Here is a 22,499-nt window from a genome sequence, read left to right as displayed (position 1 = left end):
TGGGGGGGGGGGGGTTCGGAGGGGGGGGGGCGATCGAATCTGATTTCGATAGAGCATGATTGCGCATATAGTTACGTGAACACATTAATAAGTAAAACATCTAATGTGTCGCCAATGCAAATGTAACATTTCTTTTATGATGCATGCGCGCACATTATTCAGGAACGTGCACGCAACGTGAGCGTCGTGAAATATTGAAAGTGTTGAAATTAAATTAACCAATGAACACAAAAATGAAAAAATACATATAACAAATATGTAGGCTCTCTAAATCCTGTTGTACAATCGTTCCATTTTGGTTGAGAAAAATCATTTCGTTAGCGTTTCCCTTTTCATTGGAAGTATTTTTTGCATGAGGCCATTTCATGAAAGCGGTTGTTAAATAATATTAATAATAAAATAGGGCAGCACAGTTGGGGGCAGCACAGGTTTGTCTGGATTTTCAAGCTCCCAGCACGCTCGCGACCCGTCAGACAAATAAGGACTCTTGATGTTCGACCAGCTGAGGCCTCACCTTCATCCTCCTCCTCTTCATCTTCAGCCACACGGAATGAGCATTCACGTCAGCTCGTTAATAAGAAATGCGCGTCTTACAGCAAAAAAGAGTGATGTCACACACATCCTTTCAAACAGTATTGTTTTATTTTGCACTAAATCCATTTTCTGATATTTCTATGTTCATTAAAAGTGGAATAAAGTTTCTATATGATAAATCTTTTTCTTAGGAATATTTTACATCATAAATTCTTGAAAATTCTTTTGATGATTTTTGGAATGATTTGTAGAAGTTTCGAGCAAACAAACAAAAACAAACGGAGACATAAACATGAAGTTATTATTATTCAATCAATTATTACTTGTTATTTATTGGAATACAACAGTCTTGAATTATTAATGAATGGTTATTGATTGGTCGGTAGGAGCTACACTGGCCGTGATGTCGTGGTGGTATTGCTCTTTTGCTTTGTTTTTCTATTTTTTGCCGTAATCACAAACACAACAACATTAACGCTAAACTTTCTACTCACGTACAAAAAAACAAACAACTTGTGAAACATTTCAGGAAACCAGCACAAAAATCAACTTCAGTTCTCCTTAAGTCTTTGCTAAATGTTAGCTAACCTGAAAGCACGCGCCCCTGGCGCTCAACACTGAAACGTTAAAGCGCTAAAATGTGACAATGGAAATCATTGAAACACTTAAATGCTAAAATGTTAGAACCTTAAAAGACTAAAACATTAAAACACTAAAACGCTAAAACATTCAACGTTCAAATGCTAAAATGTTACAACGTAAAATGTTAAAAGACTAAAATGTTAGATGGCAAACAGTCAAAACACTAAAATGTCCAAATTAAAATGCAAACAATACAAACCTAAAATGTTAAAATTTCAAACATCAAATAGCTAAAATGTTAAAAACTAAAATGTCAAAAGACTAATACATTAAATCGCTAAAATTTAACACGTAGCTTTTACACTACAATGTCAAATGTTATCAGCTGATGTACAACAAAGGCCGACCAAAACTCACACATTCTCATCCTAAGGTCAATACTTAGCTCCATCTTATCACCGTGAGCCGCTCAAATCATCAACAAAGTGTTTAAGCCTGACTTGGCTGCATTTGGAAAACATTTCTCAATCAAGAGTTTCATTGAAGCAACTCAACTCTGGTTAGCATCAGCTCGCATTAGCGCAAAGCCTTCGATTCACAGCGCTACGCTAGATGGCGTGTAGCGCTAAGCCGACATTTGTGCTCATGTCCTAAAAAGGGGTGCGGAAGTGACATCATGCAAGTCAAAGACACTCACTTCCTGTCTGCGCCTTAAACTTTGGCTGTGCTGGGACTCAACAAATGTCCCCTTTCTCTTTTTGATGACGCCATTCGGATCATTTATCATTCCCGACTCCACAGTAGAAAGATGTGCTACTCCCTGAAACCTGAAATGTGCATTTTGACACGATGTGGGCCAGTATACCATGGAGTCTAGGAAAGGATTCCCAACACAGCCAAAGAGGTTGGGAAAAAAAGCTAGCTCGCAAGTTAGCAAGCTAGCCATTAAGCCTTGCAAGCCATATTGCTGGGGACCAATTTGGTGTGCTGCGCGTGTTCAACTTGCGTCCGCCCGACGTCCACGCGAGCGCCAAAATTCCTTTGGCGTGTCATCCACATATCCTCAAAAGTTTGGTCAGAGTGGCATCAAAGCGTCATGGTGGGCGTGTGACGGGACGAAGTGCCTGGAAGGCAAAGTCGAGGAACAACACAAGCCTGTGCGTTCCCGGTGGGTTGTTGCTGTTGTTTTCTTTTGTTTATTGGGGGATGGGAGGGGGGTCTTTCTTAAAGGGCCAGCAGCCAGGTGAGCAGGCCGGGCAGTGCCGCCAGGAACGCCCCCCCCAGGCCACTGGCCATGCCCCACCTTGGGGCGGCGCCATTTCCTCCACTGCAAAGTTCAAACAAACTCCCGCGAAAATCCAGACTGCGAGATTCCTTCTTGAGTTTCTCCCAAAGGTCGTTAGCGCCTTCCTGGCAGTCGGACAGCGCCGTGCTGGCGCAAGAGTGGAAGTCGTCCCAGTAGCTGGCGGGAAACAACAACAACAAACGTTACGCATTTCGTTGTGAGATTCAAGTTGGAATCTAACAACAAAAGTTGTATTTCCATAAAAGGGGAAAAAAAAAATTAAGAACCCACAAAAATGGAGATTTTCTTGTTTGGCCAATATTTTCTTCTAATGAGGGCTGTACCTCCGCCCACTGGCCACCATGTGATCAATGAGGCGTGCAAGGACACATCCATAATATGCCTTTTGACCCGTGTTCACGCTACCAATTAGCGTGTGTGTGTGGCGAGGAGGCGTGTTAACCGGCCCCACCTGCCACGCCCCCTCCCTGCTGTGATAAAGCTGTCGCTCAATAAAATCAGTGCGTGTGTGTGCGTGCACCATCTGGAGTGGGCGTGTTGCCCTCATGAAAGTGTGTTTAAGTGTGGCAGAGGACACAAAACCCCGCCCTCACGCATGTCTTGGACAAACATTTGGCTTTTGAAGCCGCGGGGGGCGGGGTTTATCTCCAAGGCCAATTAGCCACGTTGCCGAACGACGTCTAGCATCCCGTTTACAAAGGTCAAGCAAAACAGTTAATTTTTTTCTGACGGATGTCACGGACCACATTTGAAACGACGGGGTGATTTTCAACCAATTTTGCTGTGCTTCATTGATTCATGGAACGCTATTGGCCGGATAAAGTGATGACTAAAAGAAGAGGCGTGTTTGCTGTCACTAAAGATGGCGTGGGTGCGTGCGTGCGTCATACGTGCAGATCTTGTGTAGGTTCTGCTGGTCATCGAGGTCGGCGGGGTAGTTGGCCATGTTGTCTCCCAGCTGCAGCAAACAGTCGGAAAAGCCTTTGAAGACAGCGTCACAGTGGGCGGAGCTTACCAGCACCGACTGCAGCAGCCACACTGAGCCAAAGCACAAGCAGCGCACCAGTTAGACCGCGCGGGGCCCACAATCCAATTCATCATCGCAGCAAAATGCGAGGCGACGCATCACATAAATGACACGTCACACGAACCAAGACGGCGGCGCCTCTCCAACACCTGGCAGACGCGCCAAAAACGCTTCGAAACGCTACTCACACCTCAACTAATGACGTCATCGTCAGGCCATCGCACCGTGCACGACTTATTTCGGAGTCCTGTTCATCCGAACGTTCACACGCATTTTGCATAGTGTAGATATTATTTTTCCAGCAGTTACTTACGAGACTAACTGCCAAACTCAAAGACATGGATGGTCTATTTTTTTTAATGGTCATCTGTAAATCTCTGCTTTGGACTATGGCTGACGTGCAGCGTGCGACGGTGGCAGTGAGGGCAAGCGCTCCCTGGACGAGGTCACCCACGCGTACACACACTTGCCACAGCTCAGCACATTTCACGGAAGTTGAATTTGGCAAACATGATGAGCGAGGATGGCTTGGGAATTGGGACCCTTTTCATTGGCGGCTTTTGATTCTTGTCATTTTAAACCGATTTCATGACGTCATGGTATTTAGATGCTGGCTGACTTCATCCATTCATCTCGACTGAAATATTCGATTGACGAAGACAATGATATGAACTATTGAGCTGAAGCAACTGGCAAAAATGAAAAGGCTTCTTTATGAGTCACGCAATTGGGAAATTAGCTATTTCGAACGCAAATCGGAAAATATGTTATATAGGGTTTTTTCCCTCTCATTGAATGAATACATGAATGAGAAACAGGTGACGTCACATTACAGTTATCCTTTCGACATTTAAATACAATCCTTCACATAAACTAATATTTCATGACATTTTTTCTATTTAACAAAAAAACATTTTTTTTCCTTCCATTAACACGACAAACGTCATAAATGCCCACACACGATTTTATCCACTCTGAATTGATCATTGCTTTTTTCTCTTTTTCTTTTGCTTATTTTGCGTACAGGTCTTGCAAGTCTTCATTCGTTCCTATACCTGTCACGCGCACACGCACGCACACACTCGCACTTTCCTGCAGTGCAGAAAAGCAGCGTGCTGAATGCGTTCGACACACCCACCACACGCACACACACACGCACACGCACACACGTACACGCGCACACACGCGCCGAAGAAAAAGGACGTGTTTTCCCACTCATAAATGCAGTAATAATAATAATAATAATAATAATAATTTGCTGTCTTTAAACAATACTAAAAGAATAATGTTAATAATAATGAGACAAGAATAGCTATAGAAAGACGGGGGAGTGCGCGCGATCACGAGCTTTATAGAAAAAAGCGTTCACACGCACGCGCAGACCACACGCTTCGCACTTATGCAATAATCAAAGCAAGAACATTTGCAAGATGTGGGGGGAAAATTATAATGAATGCTGCAGTCCAAATATTAGACGGAGCCTGCTCGACCCGTGCACCCGCGCTCTGCAGGAAGGCGCGTGCACGGCTACAAATGACATCATCATTATTCCGTCTATTTTTTCATCATTCCTTTTTTAAATTATTTTAGGCAGAACAACAAAACGTGAGCATTCAATTTTCGCGACTATTCTTTATTTTGGGACAACTGGGTGCGGCCTCGGCGCTGAGCGCAAAATCGAACAAGCAAACACACCCGCGTAAAAGGCCACTTTGGTACAAATAAAGGAGGAAGAGGAAGAAAAACGGGAGGAGGAGAAGGAGGAAGATGGGAAGGGGGTGGGGATCCCCCTTGTCAGCGCGCACACACTCACGTTAACACACATTCACTCACACACTGTAGTGCTCACGTGCCACAATTGAAATAGAATCATGACATGAATTATAATGAAAAAAAATCTCTTTTGTCAGGGAAAATCACAATGAAATGGACTCGTGCACTTTCCGCCACAAGTCACGTGTGACTACAAGGTGACCATCTTAAAACTAATCGCAAAGATAACAACCGTCGCTTAATATTAATCATAAAGACGATGAGGCTCACAAAAATGTCGTTTCGCAACTCACCAAAGTGAAGCGCCAGCACCAGCAGCAGGCTTCCCGCCATCCTCGGTGGACGCGCACGCACGCACGCACGCATCCACGAACGAACTGACGCCGCAGAGGAGGCGCGCATTCCCGCAAAGTCACGCGCACGCATGCACGCACGCACACGCTCCTCCTCCTCCGTGGCGGGAAAAGAGAGAGAGAGAAAGGGGGGAACTCCTCCTCATCATCATCATCCTCGTCATTGGAGAGACTCCATTCCATTCACTTTTTTCTTTCTTTGCAACATGTCGTCACGTGGCGCTGAAAAAAAGGCCTTCAGTTGAACATGACGTGATTGGGGGGGTGCGTCATTTCAATTCGCCGCATTTCCATCATGCGTCATGTCACGATTATTATTCTCTATGATGATTGTTGTTACACAACAAAAAAAATATCAAACAGAATATAAAAAAATGTATTCGGTGAAATGAACTGGACTTTTTTCAACCAATCTTCTTTCATCGTAGATATTTTGCCTCTTTCCACCCCTTCAAATTGTATATTTGTCTTTACTACTTTTTTCCACTTTGGTGTTAGCTGAAGAATGAAAATTCAATCAAATCCAAATCTTTCACATGAGGAAGTGTAACGTGTCATTATTATTTTTAAGGTTATGCCACTGACCAAATTTTATTATCTCAGCAGCTAAAATATTTTTAAATTGTACATCGACATATGACATTAAAAATGACTTTCAAACATCCCACACACACATATATCCGATCCATGGCATATGATTATTATAGTCATACAACTATGAAGCCTTCCAGGGCCTGTGCCTCTGTTCACCTCGAAGTGTCTAGCGTCCTCTGGTGGCGCTAAAGTAAGACGCATAAGCAGAAGTGAAGCATCCTGATAAAATCTCATAGTTTGACTTCTGGCATGTTTTGTTGTTGTTCGTGAGGCCTGTTCGTTCATATCAATAATTTTTTCACTACAAACTCTCGATGTTCATGTGATTCTGGAAGAATTTTCTGGAAGGATGGTCCATGTTTGTGGTGACCTGCCTGGGGGTCGTCATGGACCTCACTTTGTGACCTCTGCTTGACATCTTCGTGACACTCTGCTTCATCAGGTGTTGTTGTGCTGACTTAGCATCCAAAAGGCTTTTCTGCTTTTTCTTTTGGTCTGTTCGTGGTGACCTTCCACTTCCTTCCTCAACTTTCTTCAGTCAAGATTTTCACTTCTAGTTCAATGCAAGTTTTTCCTCTATTTGACATCTTCATCATGGTGGAAAATAATATTTCTTTACAATTACTGCTAATTTCAGAAGTTTTTTTGCCAAAATGTGCCCTGAAGTCACATCTGAACTTTGTGGCTCTTCTGGAAATGGTTGGGGTACTCACTTGAGCTCGGTCACAACATACGAGCTCAGTGGCCTTGTGGTATGAGTGTCCGCCCTGAGACTGGGAGGTCGTGGGTTCGATCCCCGGCTGAGTCATACCAAAAGACTATAAAATGGAACCCGATGCCTCCCTGCTTGACATTCAGCATTAAGGGTTGGATTGCGGATGCTGTGAGGAGCATTATTCGCAATGTATAGCTTCTACTGTGGAAGCTCGTCTGAAGACGACCTAACTAACATGCTACGTTTGCAGAGTTCACATTCCGAAGAACCCGAACCGGCAGAACAGCGAGGCACACGCGCAACCCACTTGTGCACCATGCCACCCCGGGCCAATGTGCTTCTTGGACCGTCTGACAAAACAGGAAGTTGCTCACTCGAACATGTCACAGTGACCTCCGCGCGGGACGCTCAAGGTCACAGGAAGTGAGACTATTTGGAAAGAAGGAAGTCACTTGGCTTTTTAAAGGAGCTTCAAGATGCTGTTGTCACAACCAGACTTTTGAGCTGGTGTCTGTTTTTGCTCAGCTTGTCTTCCATCCTCTTTGCATCTTCGGCCAGTATGAATACGACTGGGCGCTACAACAAGCCGGTGAGTATGAGGCCTGCGCTTCAAAAGCAATTCCAACTTAGCACACAGAAAGAAAAACCAAAATGTCCCCGCAGCCGTCCACCAACAACCTGGGGAACAATGGAGATGATTTCCCCGTATTCGAAGCCTTTAGTGAGGACCAAGTGGAATTTGACGACGAGCTGGACCCGCGAGGGCGGGGAGGGGCGCTGAGTGTGGAGGATGTCAACATGTGCAAGGAGATCAACATGCCCAAGCATCGAACCCAAGCTTATGACACCGAGCACCTGGTGATCCGCCGGGGACAGGAGTTCTTCCTGCACGTCACTTTTTCTCGACCGGTCACGCCCAGGGACCAGTTCCAGCTGGAGTTCCTGATCGGTGCGTTTCCATGCCGACCGCTTCAATTTGTTGAAGGTTAAGACCTATCGTGAGTTCCTCCGTCTTCAGGTTCCAAGCCCTCCATCCCTAGGCGCACCCTGGAGAGGGTGACGTTCGGCACGCGGCGTCGGGGTCGCTGGCCAGGTCGCATCGTGGACTCCCAGGGCTCGTGGCTGCTGTTGGGAATCACCCCACAAGCCGACACCATCGTGGGGAAGTTCCGAATGTATGTCACCATCGTGTCCAGAAGAGGCTTGCAGCGCACCAAGAGGAACCCGGCCACCGACTGTTACATCCTCTTCAACTGCTGGAATAGCGGTGGGTTAGCTCGTTGCTAGCCGCCTTCCTCCTTCTTGGACGCTTGACCTCGTGTTTGTCCGCCCGCAGAGGATTCCGTGTATTATCCGGACGAGCAAGGGCGGCTGGAGTACGTTCTCAATGACACCGGCGCCATCTACATGGGCTCCAAGGACACTTTGCTCAGTCGCGACTGGGTCTATGGACAGGTGCGTTAGTAAATTGGCTAATATGCTCATAAGCTAACTAAAAACATTTGGTATGTCTTTGCAGTTTGAACGGGGCGTCTTGGATGCGTGCATTTACATCCTGGACGCCTGCCGCATGCCCATCCGTAACCGCGGCGACGCCATCAGAATGGTCCGGATGGGTTCTGCCTTGGTGAGCTCCGACATGTCTTCACATAGCTTCTCGCCTTCTGTGGCTTAACCTATTGAGGCGTGTGTTTGACCTTCCCTATGGCAGATTAACGCTCAGGATGAAAACGGCGTCGTGATGGGCAACTGGAGTGAGAACTTTTCTGGAGGCACGGCGCCCACCCTGTGGACGGGCAGCGCGAATATCCTGTTGCAGTACGCCAACACGGGGAGTCCCGTGCGCTACGGCCAGTGCTGGGTTTTCGCCGGAGTCTTCAACACATGTAAGAGCAACTGCCAGAGGGAAGACCCTCCTTGATGCTCCCTCCATCTGTCTCCACGGTAACGCCCACTGTGGCAATGACAATAATGGCTCTTTTTGCAGTCCTGCGCTGCCTGGGCATCCCGGCCAGAATCATCTCCAACTTCAACTCGGCTCATGACAACAACGGCAACCTGAAAATCGAGCTGATCTTCAAGGCCGATGGATCGGCGGACGAGCGCAACACGCAGGACTCCATCTGGTACCACGTGGCAACAGCGAGAGGCAACCATTTTACTCCCAAACTGACTGAAAAAACGGGCAATGTCTGTGCAGGAACTACCATTGCTGGAACGAGGTCTACATGAAGCGGCCCGACTTGCCCCCCCGACTGAGCGGCTGGCAGGTGGTGGACGCCACCCCCCAAGAGACCAGTGACGGTAGGTTGGCGGTGGTGACGTCATGTGACCCGCTGGATTTTTGCGACAACACGGCGCTCGTTTCAAAGTGGAAGCTGAAGACCTGAGTCTCCCTTGTGACGTCAGGTCTCTACCGCTGTGGCCCTGCCTCTGTGATCGCCATCAAGGAGGGTATTGTGGGCCACTCCTACGACGGACCCTTCATTTTTGCCGAGGTCAGCTGTCAAGTCCGGCCACAGCGCTTTTGGTGTCTTTTGGTGGTTGACGTCAGCGTGTTGCCCCCCTTGCAGGTGAACAGTGACGTCGTCTACTTGACCCACGACAAATACGGCAACGTCATTTCCACCTACGTGGACAAGAGGCTGGTGGGAACAGGACTCTTCACCAAGCACATCTTGGTGGATGCCCCCGACGACGTCACAAGCACGTACAAGTACCCCGAAGGTGACGACCCCTGATTCCGACCCATCCGGCCTCATGGGCTTCGCTCAAGCACATGCATGTGTAGGGAGTCCTGATGAGAAGAAGGCCATGGTGACTGCCCAGGGCTTCGGTTTGCAGCGAGACGACGTTCCACCAGACGCCGATCCTCTACTCACATGCACGCTCTCCGTCGAAAAGGTCTTCGTGCCTTGCGCAATTGTGCGTCTTGTGGTGAGCTCCCCTATAACATATCTTCCTCCGTCAGGCGGAGCTGGGCAAGGACGTGGACCTAGTGGTGGCGATCCAGAACAACAGCGACACGGCCCAAATGGCCAAAGCCCTGGTGACGTGCAGCGTCATCTTCTACACGGGCGTGCTGTCCAATCGTTTCAAAGAGGAGGTCGTCGAAGTCACCGTGCCACCCAACAAGAGTGAGTCTGACTAACGTGTACTGTGCCTCGTGGATGAAGGCACGTTTCGATACGCTAAAGCTGACTCGCTTCCGTCCAGCCGAGCGCATGGTGTTGAAGATCAAGGCTCAGGATTACCTGAAGAACCTGGGCTTTCAGCGCTTCCTGGCCTTCACGCTGGTGGGTCGCGAGGACACCATGTACCTGAACGTGTTGAAGGTGGTCTACCTGCAGGGCCCCAACCTCCAGCTGGAGGTAACGCACGACGTCACGGCAAGGTGAGACAGGACTGCCAGTTGATGGCAGTGTGGCGTCGCCCCGTAGGTGAGCGGAGTCCAAGCGGTTGGACAGGCCATGTTTGTCACCGTCTCCTTCGTCAACACCTTCAACTTCCCTCTCTACAACGTCACCTTGGGCATGGAGGGCCCCCGAGTCATGGCCAATAGAAAACGTTTCTACAAGTACACGCATCTGCTCCCGTGCTGCCCGCCTCGCTCTTCATGTATGTTTATGTGTGCGTGTGTTTGTGTGTGTTTCAGCATCATCCAACCTCAAGGTTCCTTCAACTGGAAGGAGTCCTTCATCCCGCAAGTAAGCGGAATGCGCACCCTGGTGGCCGTCATGTCCTGTGGCAATCTGTGCGAGGTATAGAAAAGCCCAAAGTCAATGATATTCTTCTTTTAGTTGTTTTAGTTTTTTTCTTCTACTTGATACAAAAAAAGCTTTGTTGTTTTATAGCCTATTTTCCTTTTTTTTTTTCAGATTTGGGGAAAGATAAATTTCACAATTGAAGAGAGGCTTGACGATGAACATGCGCCCACCTCACTTTGAGATGGGCACAAACGACAGGTCCCACGCTGGCTTCTCCCGCACGCTTTTTGCAATCGCCAATAATCGGAATGATATTGGAAAAATTGTGACGGTAAATCTGTTCTTTAATCAAAGTCGCAACATGATGACAAAAATTAGTCTGACAAAACTCTGACTGCAGTTGAGTACAACCGAACATTTTCACAAAAAATTCCAAAGATTGTATCCTGAGAAGTTGATTTTTTTTGTATGTGTTGACAAAATTAGCCTTTGTTAATTCGGTCCTTATCGCCTCGAGAAAACCTGGACGAAAAATGCCTCCACAAACCAAGTGATTGTTTCTCTCTTCAACCAATTTTTGCTCTAATGCATTTCTTGCTCATCTAACAATAAAGCAAAGTCAAAAGCATCATCATGAACTTTTTCTTTTGAGAGTACTGCTTTTGTTCAGTCAAGATTCGCATCTCACTTTTGAACAAAACTCTTTGGATCGCGTGGACGTCCATTTGACACTCTTCTTACATAAACCACACAAACACGAAAAGACAAGCTATGCAGTTCACGTAGCGGCTATGTGAACACATATTGCAGGTCCTACTTTTACCACTAGAGGTCACGATAGTCATTTCTTCGCCAATGTTGGCGTGTTTATGGAAGTTTGTGATTTTTTTTAATCGAATTAAAGTATTACAGCGTTAACTGACGATTGTTAATGTAAGCTCTATTATTTAGACTAAAGTTACTTATTCTCATTATGCTCATCGTCACAGAGTAAAAAGTGATGTGAAGTCGTTTTGGATTGCGACAAAACGCCCTCTAGCGGCTGCACGTGTCACTACACGCAGTTGGCGTCATCCCAAGTAGTGATAGGTAATCTTTGTCCCGCTCCTGACAAGCGGAACGGAGCAAAGGTTCCAGCTGACGGACAGCTGGGGCAAAAGTGAAGACACACACGCTTGTGCATGGCGAGCTGTTGCTTTTAGAACAGTACCAGAGTTGAGGGGCCGGCTGGCAGGCAAACAAGTGTTCGCTGCAAATCATCCGTCACCTTTTGGAAACCGGTTTTGCAGGCCCTCCCCGCATCTGCAGCCGGTGGCGCGCGCGCAAACTCGTCATCCCGACACTGCCAACAGGGGTCGCTGTCATCTGACCTCCCCGCTCCAATGGAAGCCGAGCAATTGTAGCAGGGGAGGAGGGCCGTGTCTTTCATTTTCACCTCTTTTGCAACCAGGCTACAATAGTTTCAACCCTTGTACTGCTCAAACACGCCACATACAGAAAAAAAAATAAGAATACTTAAACTAATATAAGGCATTTTCAAACAAAAAAACTGGCAAACCCGTTTTAAAAACAAATAAGATGAATGAAGAAAAGGGTCAAAGAATTTATTTTTTTTAAATCCTAAACAAAGGGTGCCCAAGTCCGGTCCTCAAGAGCCCCTATCCAGCCTCTTTTAGAGGATTCAAATCAGGATCATTATGAGGATTTTTGCAAAGCTTGTTGATGAGCTGATCATTTGAATCAGGTGCGTTGTTGGGGAGGGTAGCAAGAGGATGTCAGGAGCTCCCTCCTAGAGTTACTTGTGCATTTCCAGGCACCGCTTCAACTGCATCACACCTCAGGCTTTTTTTCACCCTCACAAAGACAGAGCCCTCCAACTTCAAGGTGGCCGGGGGAGCCGTTTCCAACAGCCCCAAACTCCTCCTGGCTGGGGTGCGAATGGATGAGTCCAGGCCGTTGCGGCTGATGCTTGGCTCCTCGGCAACATCTCCATGGCGACTGGCCAATAAATAACATCACACACTTTGTGGTGCTCGAGACGCACGCCACTCCTTCCCCGGCGCTTCCACGACTTCACCTTGTTATTCCAGGGGCCTCATGAGGGTGGGAGTGCGGTAGGAGATTGGGGCTCCCCCACTCCACTTCATCAAACTTTAAAAAATGTTTTTGTGGTCTTATCATTGTCTGCTACTTTACAAAAAATTGTGGGATACACTGAGGTCACTAAAGAGGTGATAACCACAAATGGCAGCACTGGAAAATGGCTGACTCACTATATCAGGCCATGATATCATGGGTAGGGAGTGATTTGGAACATAGCCTTAAACAAACTTTGACAAGTTCCACCTACCTCCATCTTTGTCGCCATCGTCAGTAGCAGCCTGGCGGGTCCTGGAGGCCTTGAGGGAAGGCAGGAGAGAGCACATTTAAATTTAGCACACAGATACTTGGATCGCAAAACATGCATACTGCAGTTTATCCCAGAGCGCTATCCCAGTGGCCAAACTGGGAAGTACACCTTCCATGATACTACGACCACTTAATTCACTTTCAAATTAGGCCACGAACACATGTAAGGATTTTTCCATTCTTCAAAGATTGTTTTTTTTGTAATGGAGCCCTGACTTGAAGATTAGAAATGAGATCATATTCATATTCTTAGAAGACATAAGCCATTTGTCGTCCTTGGTCGGAAAGGAAGGGGAAGGGCCTGATTGTCTTTGTGTGTAGATCAGGTCTCGGTCAAGATTAGAACACATGAAATGACACAATTGAGTCATTTAATAAGTGAGAAGAAGTTATGGGACACACTAACATCCATCCATCCATTATCTGTACCGCTTGTCCCCACCGGGGTCGCGGGTGTGCTGGAGCCTATCCCAGCAGTCATTGGGCAGTAGGCAGGGGACACCCTGAACTGGTTGCCAGCCAATCGCAGGGCACACAGAGACGAACATCCATTCGCATACGCACTCACACTGCTCAATCGGGCTACCAAGCATGTTTTTGGGATGCGGGAGGAAACCGGAGTGCCCGGAGAAAACCCACGCGGGCCGAAGAGAACATGCAAACTCCACACAGGGAGGGCCGGAGGTGGAATCGAACCCGCACCCGGCGGTCATGCTAACCAGTGCACCACCGAGCCGCCATGGAACGCACTAATTATATTACGTGTTTGTATTAAGAAACACTAGTTCAATGTCTTCTGGTCCAGTTTTTTTCTGTTAAAATCGCAACACACAAACTTGTCTTAGTTGACGACTATTTCAAATCAGACTAATCAAGTACAAACAATGACTGTCTAAGTAACAGTGAATCAATTAAATAAAAGCATGATGAAACACACTAATATAGTCAAATCAATTTTAGCTAAACATTGTTTGTTGGTAAAGAAGAACAAACACCTGATATTATGGGTTTAATGTCAAAAGATTTAACTTGTCTGACTATTTACAATCCCAACACTAACAAATACAACATTGTTTTCTCACCTCCCAGGGCTTAAATTATCAATAATTTCCTACAAAATGTTGATTTTAATTACTTAGAGGTTTAAAAGTTGTCAAACATGAGAAGCTCCTGAAGTTTTAAGCTACAAGCTAAGCTAAGTTAGGCCAGAGCGTTAGCATCCTACTTGTACACATCCTCTCGCAAAAGGTCTCGCGAGACTTTTCGCTCTTCGGATGCTGCGCTCGCTCGTTTGGACGCCGCAGCCGAAGGGGAGGCACGGTGGGGGGGAGTAGACGAAAGTCGACTCGTCAAGCGACAGTTTCAAAGTTGGTTGGCTGCGCGTGCGCGCAAAGGAGGAAGAAGCCTCCCGCGAGCGTGCGCGTGCGCGTGCACAGAGATGCTTGATGGCCACGTCCCCTTGGAGACACACACACACGCGCGCGCAACACACACACTCACACACACAAACACGTGATGGGCTTTAGTGCGCGGCTTTAGAAACACACGGAGGAGGAAGAAGAGGAGAGGCCGACGGACTCGAACACAACAATCTTCATCGAGTCTTTTTGACTCGAGTGACTTGCGAGAGAGAGAGCGAGAGAGAGAGAGAGAGAGAGAGGAAGAGGAGGGGGAGGAAGAGGAGGGGGAGGGAGGAAGAGCACCAGGAGGAGGAGGAGAAGCCGGAGTAAAGTTTGTCCAAGTTTGCACATCCCTTCGGAAACGCCATTTTGATTCGTCTCCTCTTCGGATCAACTTTGCAGCCTCTCTGCCGTCATTGCCTTCATCTTCTTCCTCCTCATCGTCATCCTCCTCATCGTCATCCTCGGCCGCCACGATGTCTCGGCGAAAGCAGCCCAACCCCAACAAAGTCCAACGTAAGTGTTGCTCTTGTTGCTTTTTCGAGGTGCTTGGTGTTCGACGAGTGTGTTATTTGTGACTTGTCGGCTGCTTGTTGTCTTGTTGCCGTGTGCCAAGTCAACTTTAAGATGGCGAGCGAGCGTTTCGACTCCCTCCCCGCGTTGCTTCCTAGTTTGATGCGCATCCAAGCGGTGGAATTCAGCGCGGCTGGCTCCCTTCCTCCTTCTTTCGCCTCACTTTGAAGCTCGTTCGAGCCTTTTCGCACTCTCGAGACAAACTTTGGGAAGGGGTTGGGGGTACAGGGGGTCGTCGTCGAGAGCTTTTAGCCGCGGGGAGGGTGGTACGGGTGGGGTCAAAGTGTGCTGGCTGCCGGAGGCGAGCATCCATATCTCGGGTGCACTTTGGTCGGAGCCTCGCTGTTTGCCAGTCACTTAGTTAGTGGCCATGTGTAAAGCTAGCAAACTTCACCGTAAGGCCAGCGGCAAGCAGAGCGCCGGCGTCCTGCAGTCGCTTTCAAAGTAAAGCCACCTGTTGAGTTCGGGCCTGGAGAAACGCTCGAATCGTGGACCGGACGACTTTCTGAGGGGACCTTGAGCCACATTTGACACGTTTTGCCTTCGCATAGCAAGGATGTCACTCGTCGTTGCTGCTCGGGTTACGTCGTTTGCCTTGCATGTGTGATCTGACGATGGTCGCGTACTTTAGCCGTTCATCATCCCCTAACAACACTAATATGATTACAGGTGCACGTTAGTTACGAAACTTTAAAACAATGACACTTAATAGCTTTTCTCGTACAACCATGTATACTGAACTCCTCTCTCCTCTTGTACTGCTGTTGTACTTTGGAGGGACAGGGCTCCGCTTCCGCTCACGTCGTGGCTAACAGCTGCTAGCTGTACAGTGGTGCTGTGACCTTGCCCAGACAAATTTATCAAGAAAGTGAGCCTCGTTATCGTGTAAAATTCGCCGAGGCGACGGCCAGCCGTCGAATGTCGCCATTGGGGGCGGAAAGCGTCGCTTTTGTGGTGCTTTGGTCACTTTTTCAACGCCTTTTCGACACTTTTTAGCGTCTCCGTTGACGTGACGCCTGTTGCATCCTCCCCCTCCCCCCGTGTTCGCGCTACCATCTCGCACACGCGCACGCGCACAGCCTCCTCGTTGACTTTGCACGTTGATTCGCGCGTGCTCGTCACTCTTTCAGGCATCTTGACTTCGATTAGCTCGTTGGCCGCTTAGCCTAGCTTAGCTTTGCGCGGAGGAGGATGCTGGCCGTGTGTGAGGCGTCATGACGTCACCGGCGTGTCTTATCTGAGTGAGTCAATGATTGACAGCTGCAAGAAGTTGAGGAGGACTTTTGCGACCGCCCTCGGTAACTTTGCAGTTAACTTGTTAGAACACGACATCAAAATGATGACTGTGACGTCACGGCGAGAATTTTTTGTGCTTTTTTATTGTTATGTATTTAACATGTCTATATGTGCTGCAGGAGTGAAGGTTGGTTGGACCTCTGTTAGTGTTAGGATCGTGATGTTAGGTTGTTGTTCTCATGATGAAGATGATGATGACAATGAAGATTGCGATTATGTGTCCAGATGGACAGCAAAAGGGATGTTTGACATAACGCATGACTCAAGAAAATAAGATGAATAATAGTGATCAGTTTAAACAGTTTAGAAACATTGAGATGCAACTAGATTTTTAAAACTCTACAGTCGTCATCGACTGATGTTTGTTGAGATGCTTCCAGAATTCTCCCACTAATGCTAACATGTTAGCTGCCCACTGAAAGTTGTCCAGAGCTGCTAAAACATGTTGAGATATTTAAAATAGAAGTCTTCCGCTTTTTCCAACACACATTCAAACCTCCCAGAAGTCTTGTATTGATGTGAACACACGTGTTTTTAGTCACCCACTGATGTTGAGATGCTTCTGGAATTCTTGCACTGATGCACACATGTTGGCATCCACAAAATCTCCCAGAGGTCTTTTACTGATGCTAACACTCAATTGGTTTAGAAGTTTTTTGCTGATGTTAAAACACGCAACTAGACTTCTAGAAGTCACCCTCTGACATGTTGAAACGATTCCAGAATTGTTCCACAGAAGCTAGTATGTTAGCATTCCAGTGATGCTCTGATACTAAAACATTTTGAGCTGTTTCTATGGAATTCCTCCACTGTTGCTAACAAAGTCAGCAGAGTCGCGTTGGGCTGTAGACAGATAATCGTCTACGCCTCTTGCCCTCTAACTTGCCCGTTCACTGGTCCGCACACTTTGTCTCTTCGCATGCGCACGTGTGGGAGGGAGGAGCGCCAATCAAAACATCAAAGCGCTGGGAATTCCTGGGCGCCGTGGCGACCAGAGGATGCTTCCTTCTGACTGGCCTAGAGGCGGGCCTCGCCGTCATGTTCTCCAACATACGTAAAGCACAAAGAGCGTCTTGTGCGCCGCTGCCGCCTCCTGCATTGTGAGCGCGCGCGAGTCAAATATTCGCTGGGCTCAAGGAGACGCCGTTTGAATCAATATTTGCGCTCACATTCACACCAAATTGTTTTCAGTCAATGTCAATGACTTAATTGTTACGGCCCTAATTGGAACCCTTTAACTTTGAGGCGGGGCTGCATGCCACAGCCCACTCTTTCAGTGGGGACTTAAAGCGCATCCACTCCATTATACGTCACATTACTCTACGTGTGTGTGTGTGTGTGTGCGCCTGCCTGTGTGTGTGTGTTAATAGTTTCAGTGCGCTGTGTATGTCAGTGGGGACTAAAGTCAAGAAGCTAATTAAAAGCTTTCATGGTCCCTCTGAGACACTCGCTGTTTACACATTAACCTCATGTTAACACACACGCCGGGAATCACGTGAGCGCCGCTACGAGCTTGATGTCTAACTTTACTGGTCTTCTTTGAAAGGTGCTGACAAACAAACGGCCAAAAGTATAGATGCTAGCTGGTGCTGGTGTTTCGTTGTGTGTGTGTGAGACGCTATTTATAGAGGCGCCTTTTTTTAGATAAGATTAGGTTTCATCCCAGCCCCACAGCCCCCTAGCGGGTGAGGGAAGATGGCGAGGGGGGAGGAGGCGGGGGAGGAGGAGTGCAAGGTGCAGGCTAGGCCAAACTTGAAGAAAGTGCAAATAACTTCCTGCATCCATGCACTTGTGTGTCATGACTGTTGCAGGCAACCAAGTGTGGAGGAGGTTGAGTAGGAGGGGGGTGCAGGGGGGGCTATATAGGTGGGGCCCCCGGGTTGTGACACGTCGGAGCAAATGGCTCGTCAGTGTCTTTTCTTTTTTTTTTTATGCCTGGAACACATTGCTCCCCCCTTAAGTCTTTTCTTTTTCTGTGATCCGTTGTGTCAGCTAGATGTCGTCACGGCAACAGGTGATGCACTCATCCATTTGCAACCCTCAAAGTCTACCACTGATGCAATCAGGTTTAAAAACTTTCTAGAAGCCACCAAGCAATTCTAAAATAAATTCTTTTCGTGATGCTAACAACACTCAAGCCATCACACAAGTATCAAAGTCAAATCCACAAGCAACATCGGGAGGAATGAAAGGAAAAGGGAAATGCAGTCTAAACAGGAAGCGAAGATTTCATCGCGTGGCCTTTCTGCGCCACTATGAAAAGTCGCTAAAGAAGCAACGCATCCCAAGATACATTTAACCCCCAATACCACACAGCATCAAAAGCCGCCTTGGTTTTCATTTTCAAAACAACCTCTGTATTAATTTGTTGTTCAGGAGGTGCAGCAGCTTGCAGCTTTTTAAATTGTAGCAAAATGTGCAGGAAGCTCCCAGACCAATACTATGTCTCTGAAAGTTCAAAACAAAACTCATTTTAGGAACTCTCAAGGTACACTCTATAAAGATGTGTTTGTGAAGCCAGTCGCGGGTAAAGTTGACAGTGGTCAATATGGCCGCCGTCGCTCAAGCAAACAGATCAAGTTGAGCTGGCCCCTCCCCCTCCCCCCTCGTCCACTCTGACATTCTTTCACAGCTCGGACTTTGCCCCGGCGGTAAATACGTCTTGATTTGCAGCGGCGGGAGGTGAGCGCTCCTCGGCGTGTATCAGCGCCGCTTATCGGCACTGCCGTGGAGCCACGCCCCAGCGCGGCAACCGAGCCTGCGGCGCGTCAGGCATCCGGCGCAACAGGTCCGACCTCCATGCGACTCGCCCGCTCCGGCCCGGGGAGTCAAACCACTGGGCTCGGAGGCGCGGCAAAGAGTCGAAGCGCTCGTCAAGTAGCATCCAGCCTCCCTGCTCCTCCCCCCCCGCCGGTCGCTGCTGACTCCACACTTTTGGCAGCTGGCGGCTGACGGCACGAGTGAAACATACACTTGATTCTAAATGAAATTGTCCCAACAGCAAGATGGGCACCAGAGTGAGGTTGAAAGGTCATCTGAGCAGAAACCTTTGCGTCGCTATTTGGTAAACTCACGGTGAGCCTTGGCAAGGTTAATGATGCGAGCGAACGCAAGGAAGGGAGGGACCTTCTGGATACATTTTTGCCATCGATTGATTGGATGTATTGAGCGGGCTTGCCACCGGTGTGTCACCTGTTGATTGTCTTGTACTCAAATAGCCTAATCGGCTTTTCGCTCGCTAATCTCCCACACACGTCTGCTGGCGACATCAGTGATGAACACGCAGGCAGAAAAGAAGAGGAATGCATGCACATGCAGCCCCTCCCTCCACTCAAAAGGTACCATTGTTTGTTCTACAAACACGGGACACACCTTGTTACCATGGCAACCCCAGATAGGCCCAGCATGCCCCCACACTCCACGCGCGCACATACGCCGATGCTTACGTTTTTGATGTAGCCACGACGCTATAAGTTGCGATTGGGACCGATGACAACGTTGCCTGTTTGTCATGGGATGACATATTACGCTTTTCATAATCAATATTATAGCAAGCGTGCGTGGGTGAGACGTACTCAATGCCGTTCTTTGTAATGTATATTTTTAAGTTCGGCAACGAGCCCTATGTATATGTATGTGAGTGAGACAAAGGGGGTCTTTGTGTGTGTGTGTTCGTGTGTGTGTGTGTGTGTATGTGTGTGTGTGAAAGTGGGTGTGGTCTCAGGTGTTATGCTGTAGGTGCGGCAAACAAACGCTATTCAACTTTTTGTCCAAATTACAATTGACCTCCCAAGGGGAACTCTCTCTCTCTCTCCTCTCTCTCTTTTTCTCTCTCTCTCTCACACGCACGCACACACACACACACACACACACACACAGGCAAAAGAGTGTGTGTGTTGCCTGGAGGCGCACAAAGTTTTTTTTTTTTACCTAACTGAATCCTGGTTTGCGACCACACCCCAGCGCGCACACACACATACACACGCACACACTGAGGCCAGTTGTAACGCGCTCACTTTAAGACGGTTGGACATCCTCCTTGAGAACTTTTTTTTTTCTCTTTGTAAGCATCTTGACTGAAGCTAGCAGCAGGGGTTTGTGGGTAATGTAGTTGGCATGTTGGGGTGGGGAGGGGGTAAAACGAGAAGAAGAAACAAAGAGTGTCCCCGACACCTCCCGCTTCCTTTTCAGACAGGAAGTGAAGGATGCCAGCGTGTTGTTTCAGCAACTCTGCGGCGCTGATAAGCGATGTCGTCACTTCATCTTGGTCTCGGTGTGTGCGCGACACGGTGGGGGCGGGGCTAGATTGATGTGTGTTGCATTGTCACAAAGATTTCAAAACATAATTGACGTATTTTTTTTCAGATGACTCACTTGACAGCAATGTGAGGTGATGAACAAGGAGAGAAAAAAAATCCACATTTCGGAATACATCACGTAAAGGCTGATGATGCTAATCTTCAATTCAGCCGTTCGTTATTACTTCCAAATTGTCAATTTAAAAAATTGCAGGAACAGAACTGAATTGTGATCGGCTTACTGGCTTGGTTGGCAACATCCGTCAGAAAATGTAGTATCAAAATCGACAGCGCCGCCTCGTACTTGAGTCTTGCGTGGCCACTCGCTCAAAGACAAGATGGCGGGCAAACAGGAAGAGGAAGTGAGGATTGACAAGAAGGGAGCGCTACTCAAGTGAATATCGCATCCTCCATCTTGTTGTTAGCGCATCTTTGCTTTTTCTGTTTTTGTTTTGGTCACATGCACACTGTCATATGCGGAACTCGAACTCATGCTGCCTGCAATCAGCGACTCCCACTCGCATCTTTGTTTGCTTTGAAGGTCCAGCAGGAAGTGACATGACCGCCCGTCCCGTAATGATTGACATGCTAAGTAACAGCGCCCCCTGCAGACTCTCATATCCACGTGGATGACGCACATTCGTGCTGATGTCGTGTGTGTGCTCACAGTCATGCGCACACACGCTGATTGTGCTTGCGCATCCGCAGGCAGTGTCTTTGTGGCAGCTGTCGAACATGAATGTGTGCCTTGTCGTGCAGCTGTGCGGCGCACGCATCAAGTCGAGCCGTGAAGTTTGTGAAGATCCCGTTTTGCTTTGTTGACAAATATGGGAGTGATGGCACAGACACGTTAGCATCTCTTAGCGTGTGATTCCAGTTATGAAATAGAAAGGCACAATTGTCTTGCATTGATGAAAAAGGTCAAGCACTGGAGTAGGTTTATGTCGGAGGGGACCTGTTAGCATCCGTTGGCATGCGTCGAGGCTGTCTACGGCACCTGTCGGCGTGCGTGAGAGCAAGACAGCTGCTCAATGTGTAGCCCCCCCACACACACGCAAACGGTCGCGCCATGTGCGTAATGACAGAAGGCCCCACGTTGGGTGCCAGTGCACACATGTTGTCGTCATACAGCAAGCGACACGTCGGCCACCTCTTGATGATGCTAACGATGACATCAGCGCTGGTCTTTAATGACCAACGTTATCAGGTGCCCTTTATCCATCCATCACTTGATAAGTTGACTTTGTGTTTGTGGTGCCGCTGTCAAGAGAAGGATGCATTGTGGGTAAGTGTCAAGTGGGGACGCGCTCAACACTCAATGTGGTCGTTTGTGCAGATCACTGTAGAGGTGTTTTTACTAGTTGAATTTTGTTGTAACATTGTTTTAGTGTGCACGGCGAGTTTGAAATGCGATCATATTTTACTGACACGGCAACACGTCGAGGCTGAAATCTGATTGGCCAAAAAATTAAAAAAAAAGAAACGTCGGCATCCACGGACTGGGAGCAGTGGTTCCATGAGAAACAAATAGTTTTGAAGTTTCCCCAGGAGACAATGCTTGGGTGTGCATGAGCCAATCACAGGCAGACTTGCTGTAGGCGGGTGTAGCATCAGCCAATCGGCCGCAGCGCAACTCCAACGCCGTTCGACTGGTCTGACCGGATTCTTCTCGTGAATCGCGCCGCTCCGTTCCTCCCGCTCGCTATTCGGCCCACACTTGCTGCACATGATGATGATGATGTGGAAATGTCCCTTCTTTCCTGTTTTTGTCATTTTTTTCTTTCTTTTCGTCCTCTTTCATCTTACCTTCTTTCATCACATCTTTCCTTCCTTGCTTCAGCTTCCTCTGCATTTTCCTCCCATCTTTCCATCATCCCTTTTTTCATCTTCCTTCTTCTCTTCACCTCATCTTGCCTTACTTCCTTCTTCTCT

The 22,499-nt window shown here is 47.8% G+C and overlaps 3 protein-coding genes and 1 long non-coding RNA gene across 8 annotated transcripts in view; 2 read left to right on the top strand and 2 right to left on the bottom strand.

Moving 5' to 3' along the window:
* Positions 1-620: 620 nt before the first annotated feature.
* On the bottom strand, positions 621-5,778 carry nrn1a (neuritin 1a). Its single transcript, XM_088363465.1, has 3 exons — positions 5,516-5,778; positions 3,313-3,460; positions 621-2,578 (listed from the first exon to the last, which is right to left on the bottom strand). Exons 1-3 carry the CDS (start codon positions 5,646-5,648, stop codon positions 2,341-2,343), a joined length of 519 nt encoding a protein of 172 aa, XP_088219591.1. The 5' UTR covers positions 5,649-5,778; the 3' UTR covers positions 621-2,340.
* On the top strand, positions 4,754-11,219 carry LOC148381043 (coagulation factor XIII A chain-like). Of its 2 annotated transcripts, XM_088363448.1 has the most exons (18): positions 4,754-5,839; positions 6,612-7,307; positions 7,410-7,473; positions 7,548-7,833; positions 7,903-8,151; positions 8,221-8,339; positions 8,404-8,511; positions 8,596-8,770; positions 8,872-9,010; positions 9,085-9,188; positions 9,294-9,382; positions 9,458-9,611; positions 9,676-9,788; positions 9,856-10,021; positions 10,101-10,255; positions 10,325-10,461; positions 10,540-10,645; positions 10,763-11,219. In XM_088363448.1, the coding sequence occupies exons 2-18, from the start codon at positions 7,072-7,074 to the stop codon at positions 10,829-10,831; spliced, it is 2,469 nt and encodes an 822-aa protein (XP_088219574.1). In that variant the 5' UTR covers positions 4,754-5,839; positions 6,612-7,071; the 3' UTR covers positions 10,832-11,219. The 2 variants fall into 2 exon arrangements, with proteins under 2 accessions (XP_088219574.1, XP_088219573.1); XM_088363447.1 differs by having other exon boundaries at positions 4,754-7,307.
* LOC148381042 (uncharacterized) lies at positions 10,915-16,162 on the bottom strand. The gene is made up of 2 exons (XR_015854631.1): positions 12,942-16,162; positions 10,915-12,742 (listed from the first exon to the last, which is right to left on the bottom strand). It is a non-coding gene; the product is annotated as an uncharacterized LOC148381042 (long non-coding RNA).
* rreb1a (ras responsive element binding protein 1a) overlaps positions 14,376-22,499 on the top strand; it is a 22,100-nt gene continuing 13,976 nt past the window's right edge. The window contains exon 1 of one of the 4 annotated variants that reach the window (XM_088363445.1): positions 14,376-14,916. The gene's annotated coding sequence lies outside the window, so the exon portion shown is untranslated. Of the gene's footprint in view, positions 14,917-16,038; positions 16,272-21,812; positions 21,853-22,499 lie in introns of those variants that run through there. The other 3 variants (XM_088363442.1, XM_088363444.1, XM_088363443.1) reach the window with 3 other exon arrangements.

This window comes from Syngnathus floridae, chromosome 20, assembly GCF_059516105.1.
Source record: "Syngnathus floridae isolate MCC-2025c chromosome 20, RoL_Sflo_1.0, whole genome shotgun sequence".
Lineage (NCBI taxonomy): Eukaryota > Metazoa > Chordata > Actinopteri > Syngnathiformes > Syngnathidae > Syngnathus > Syngnathus floridae.
Note: the sequence above shows the minus strand (reverse complement) of the source record. Positions and strands in the feature narration are given on the sequence as shown.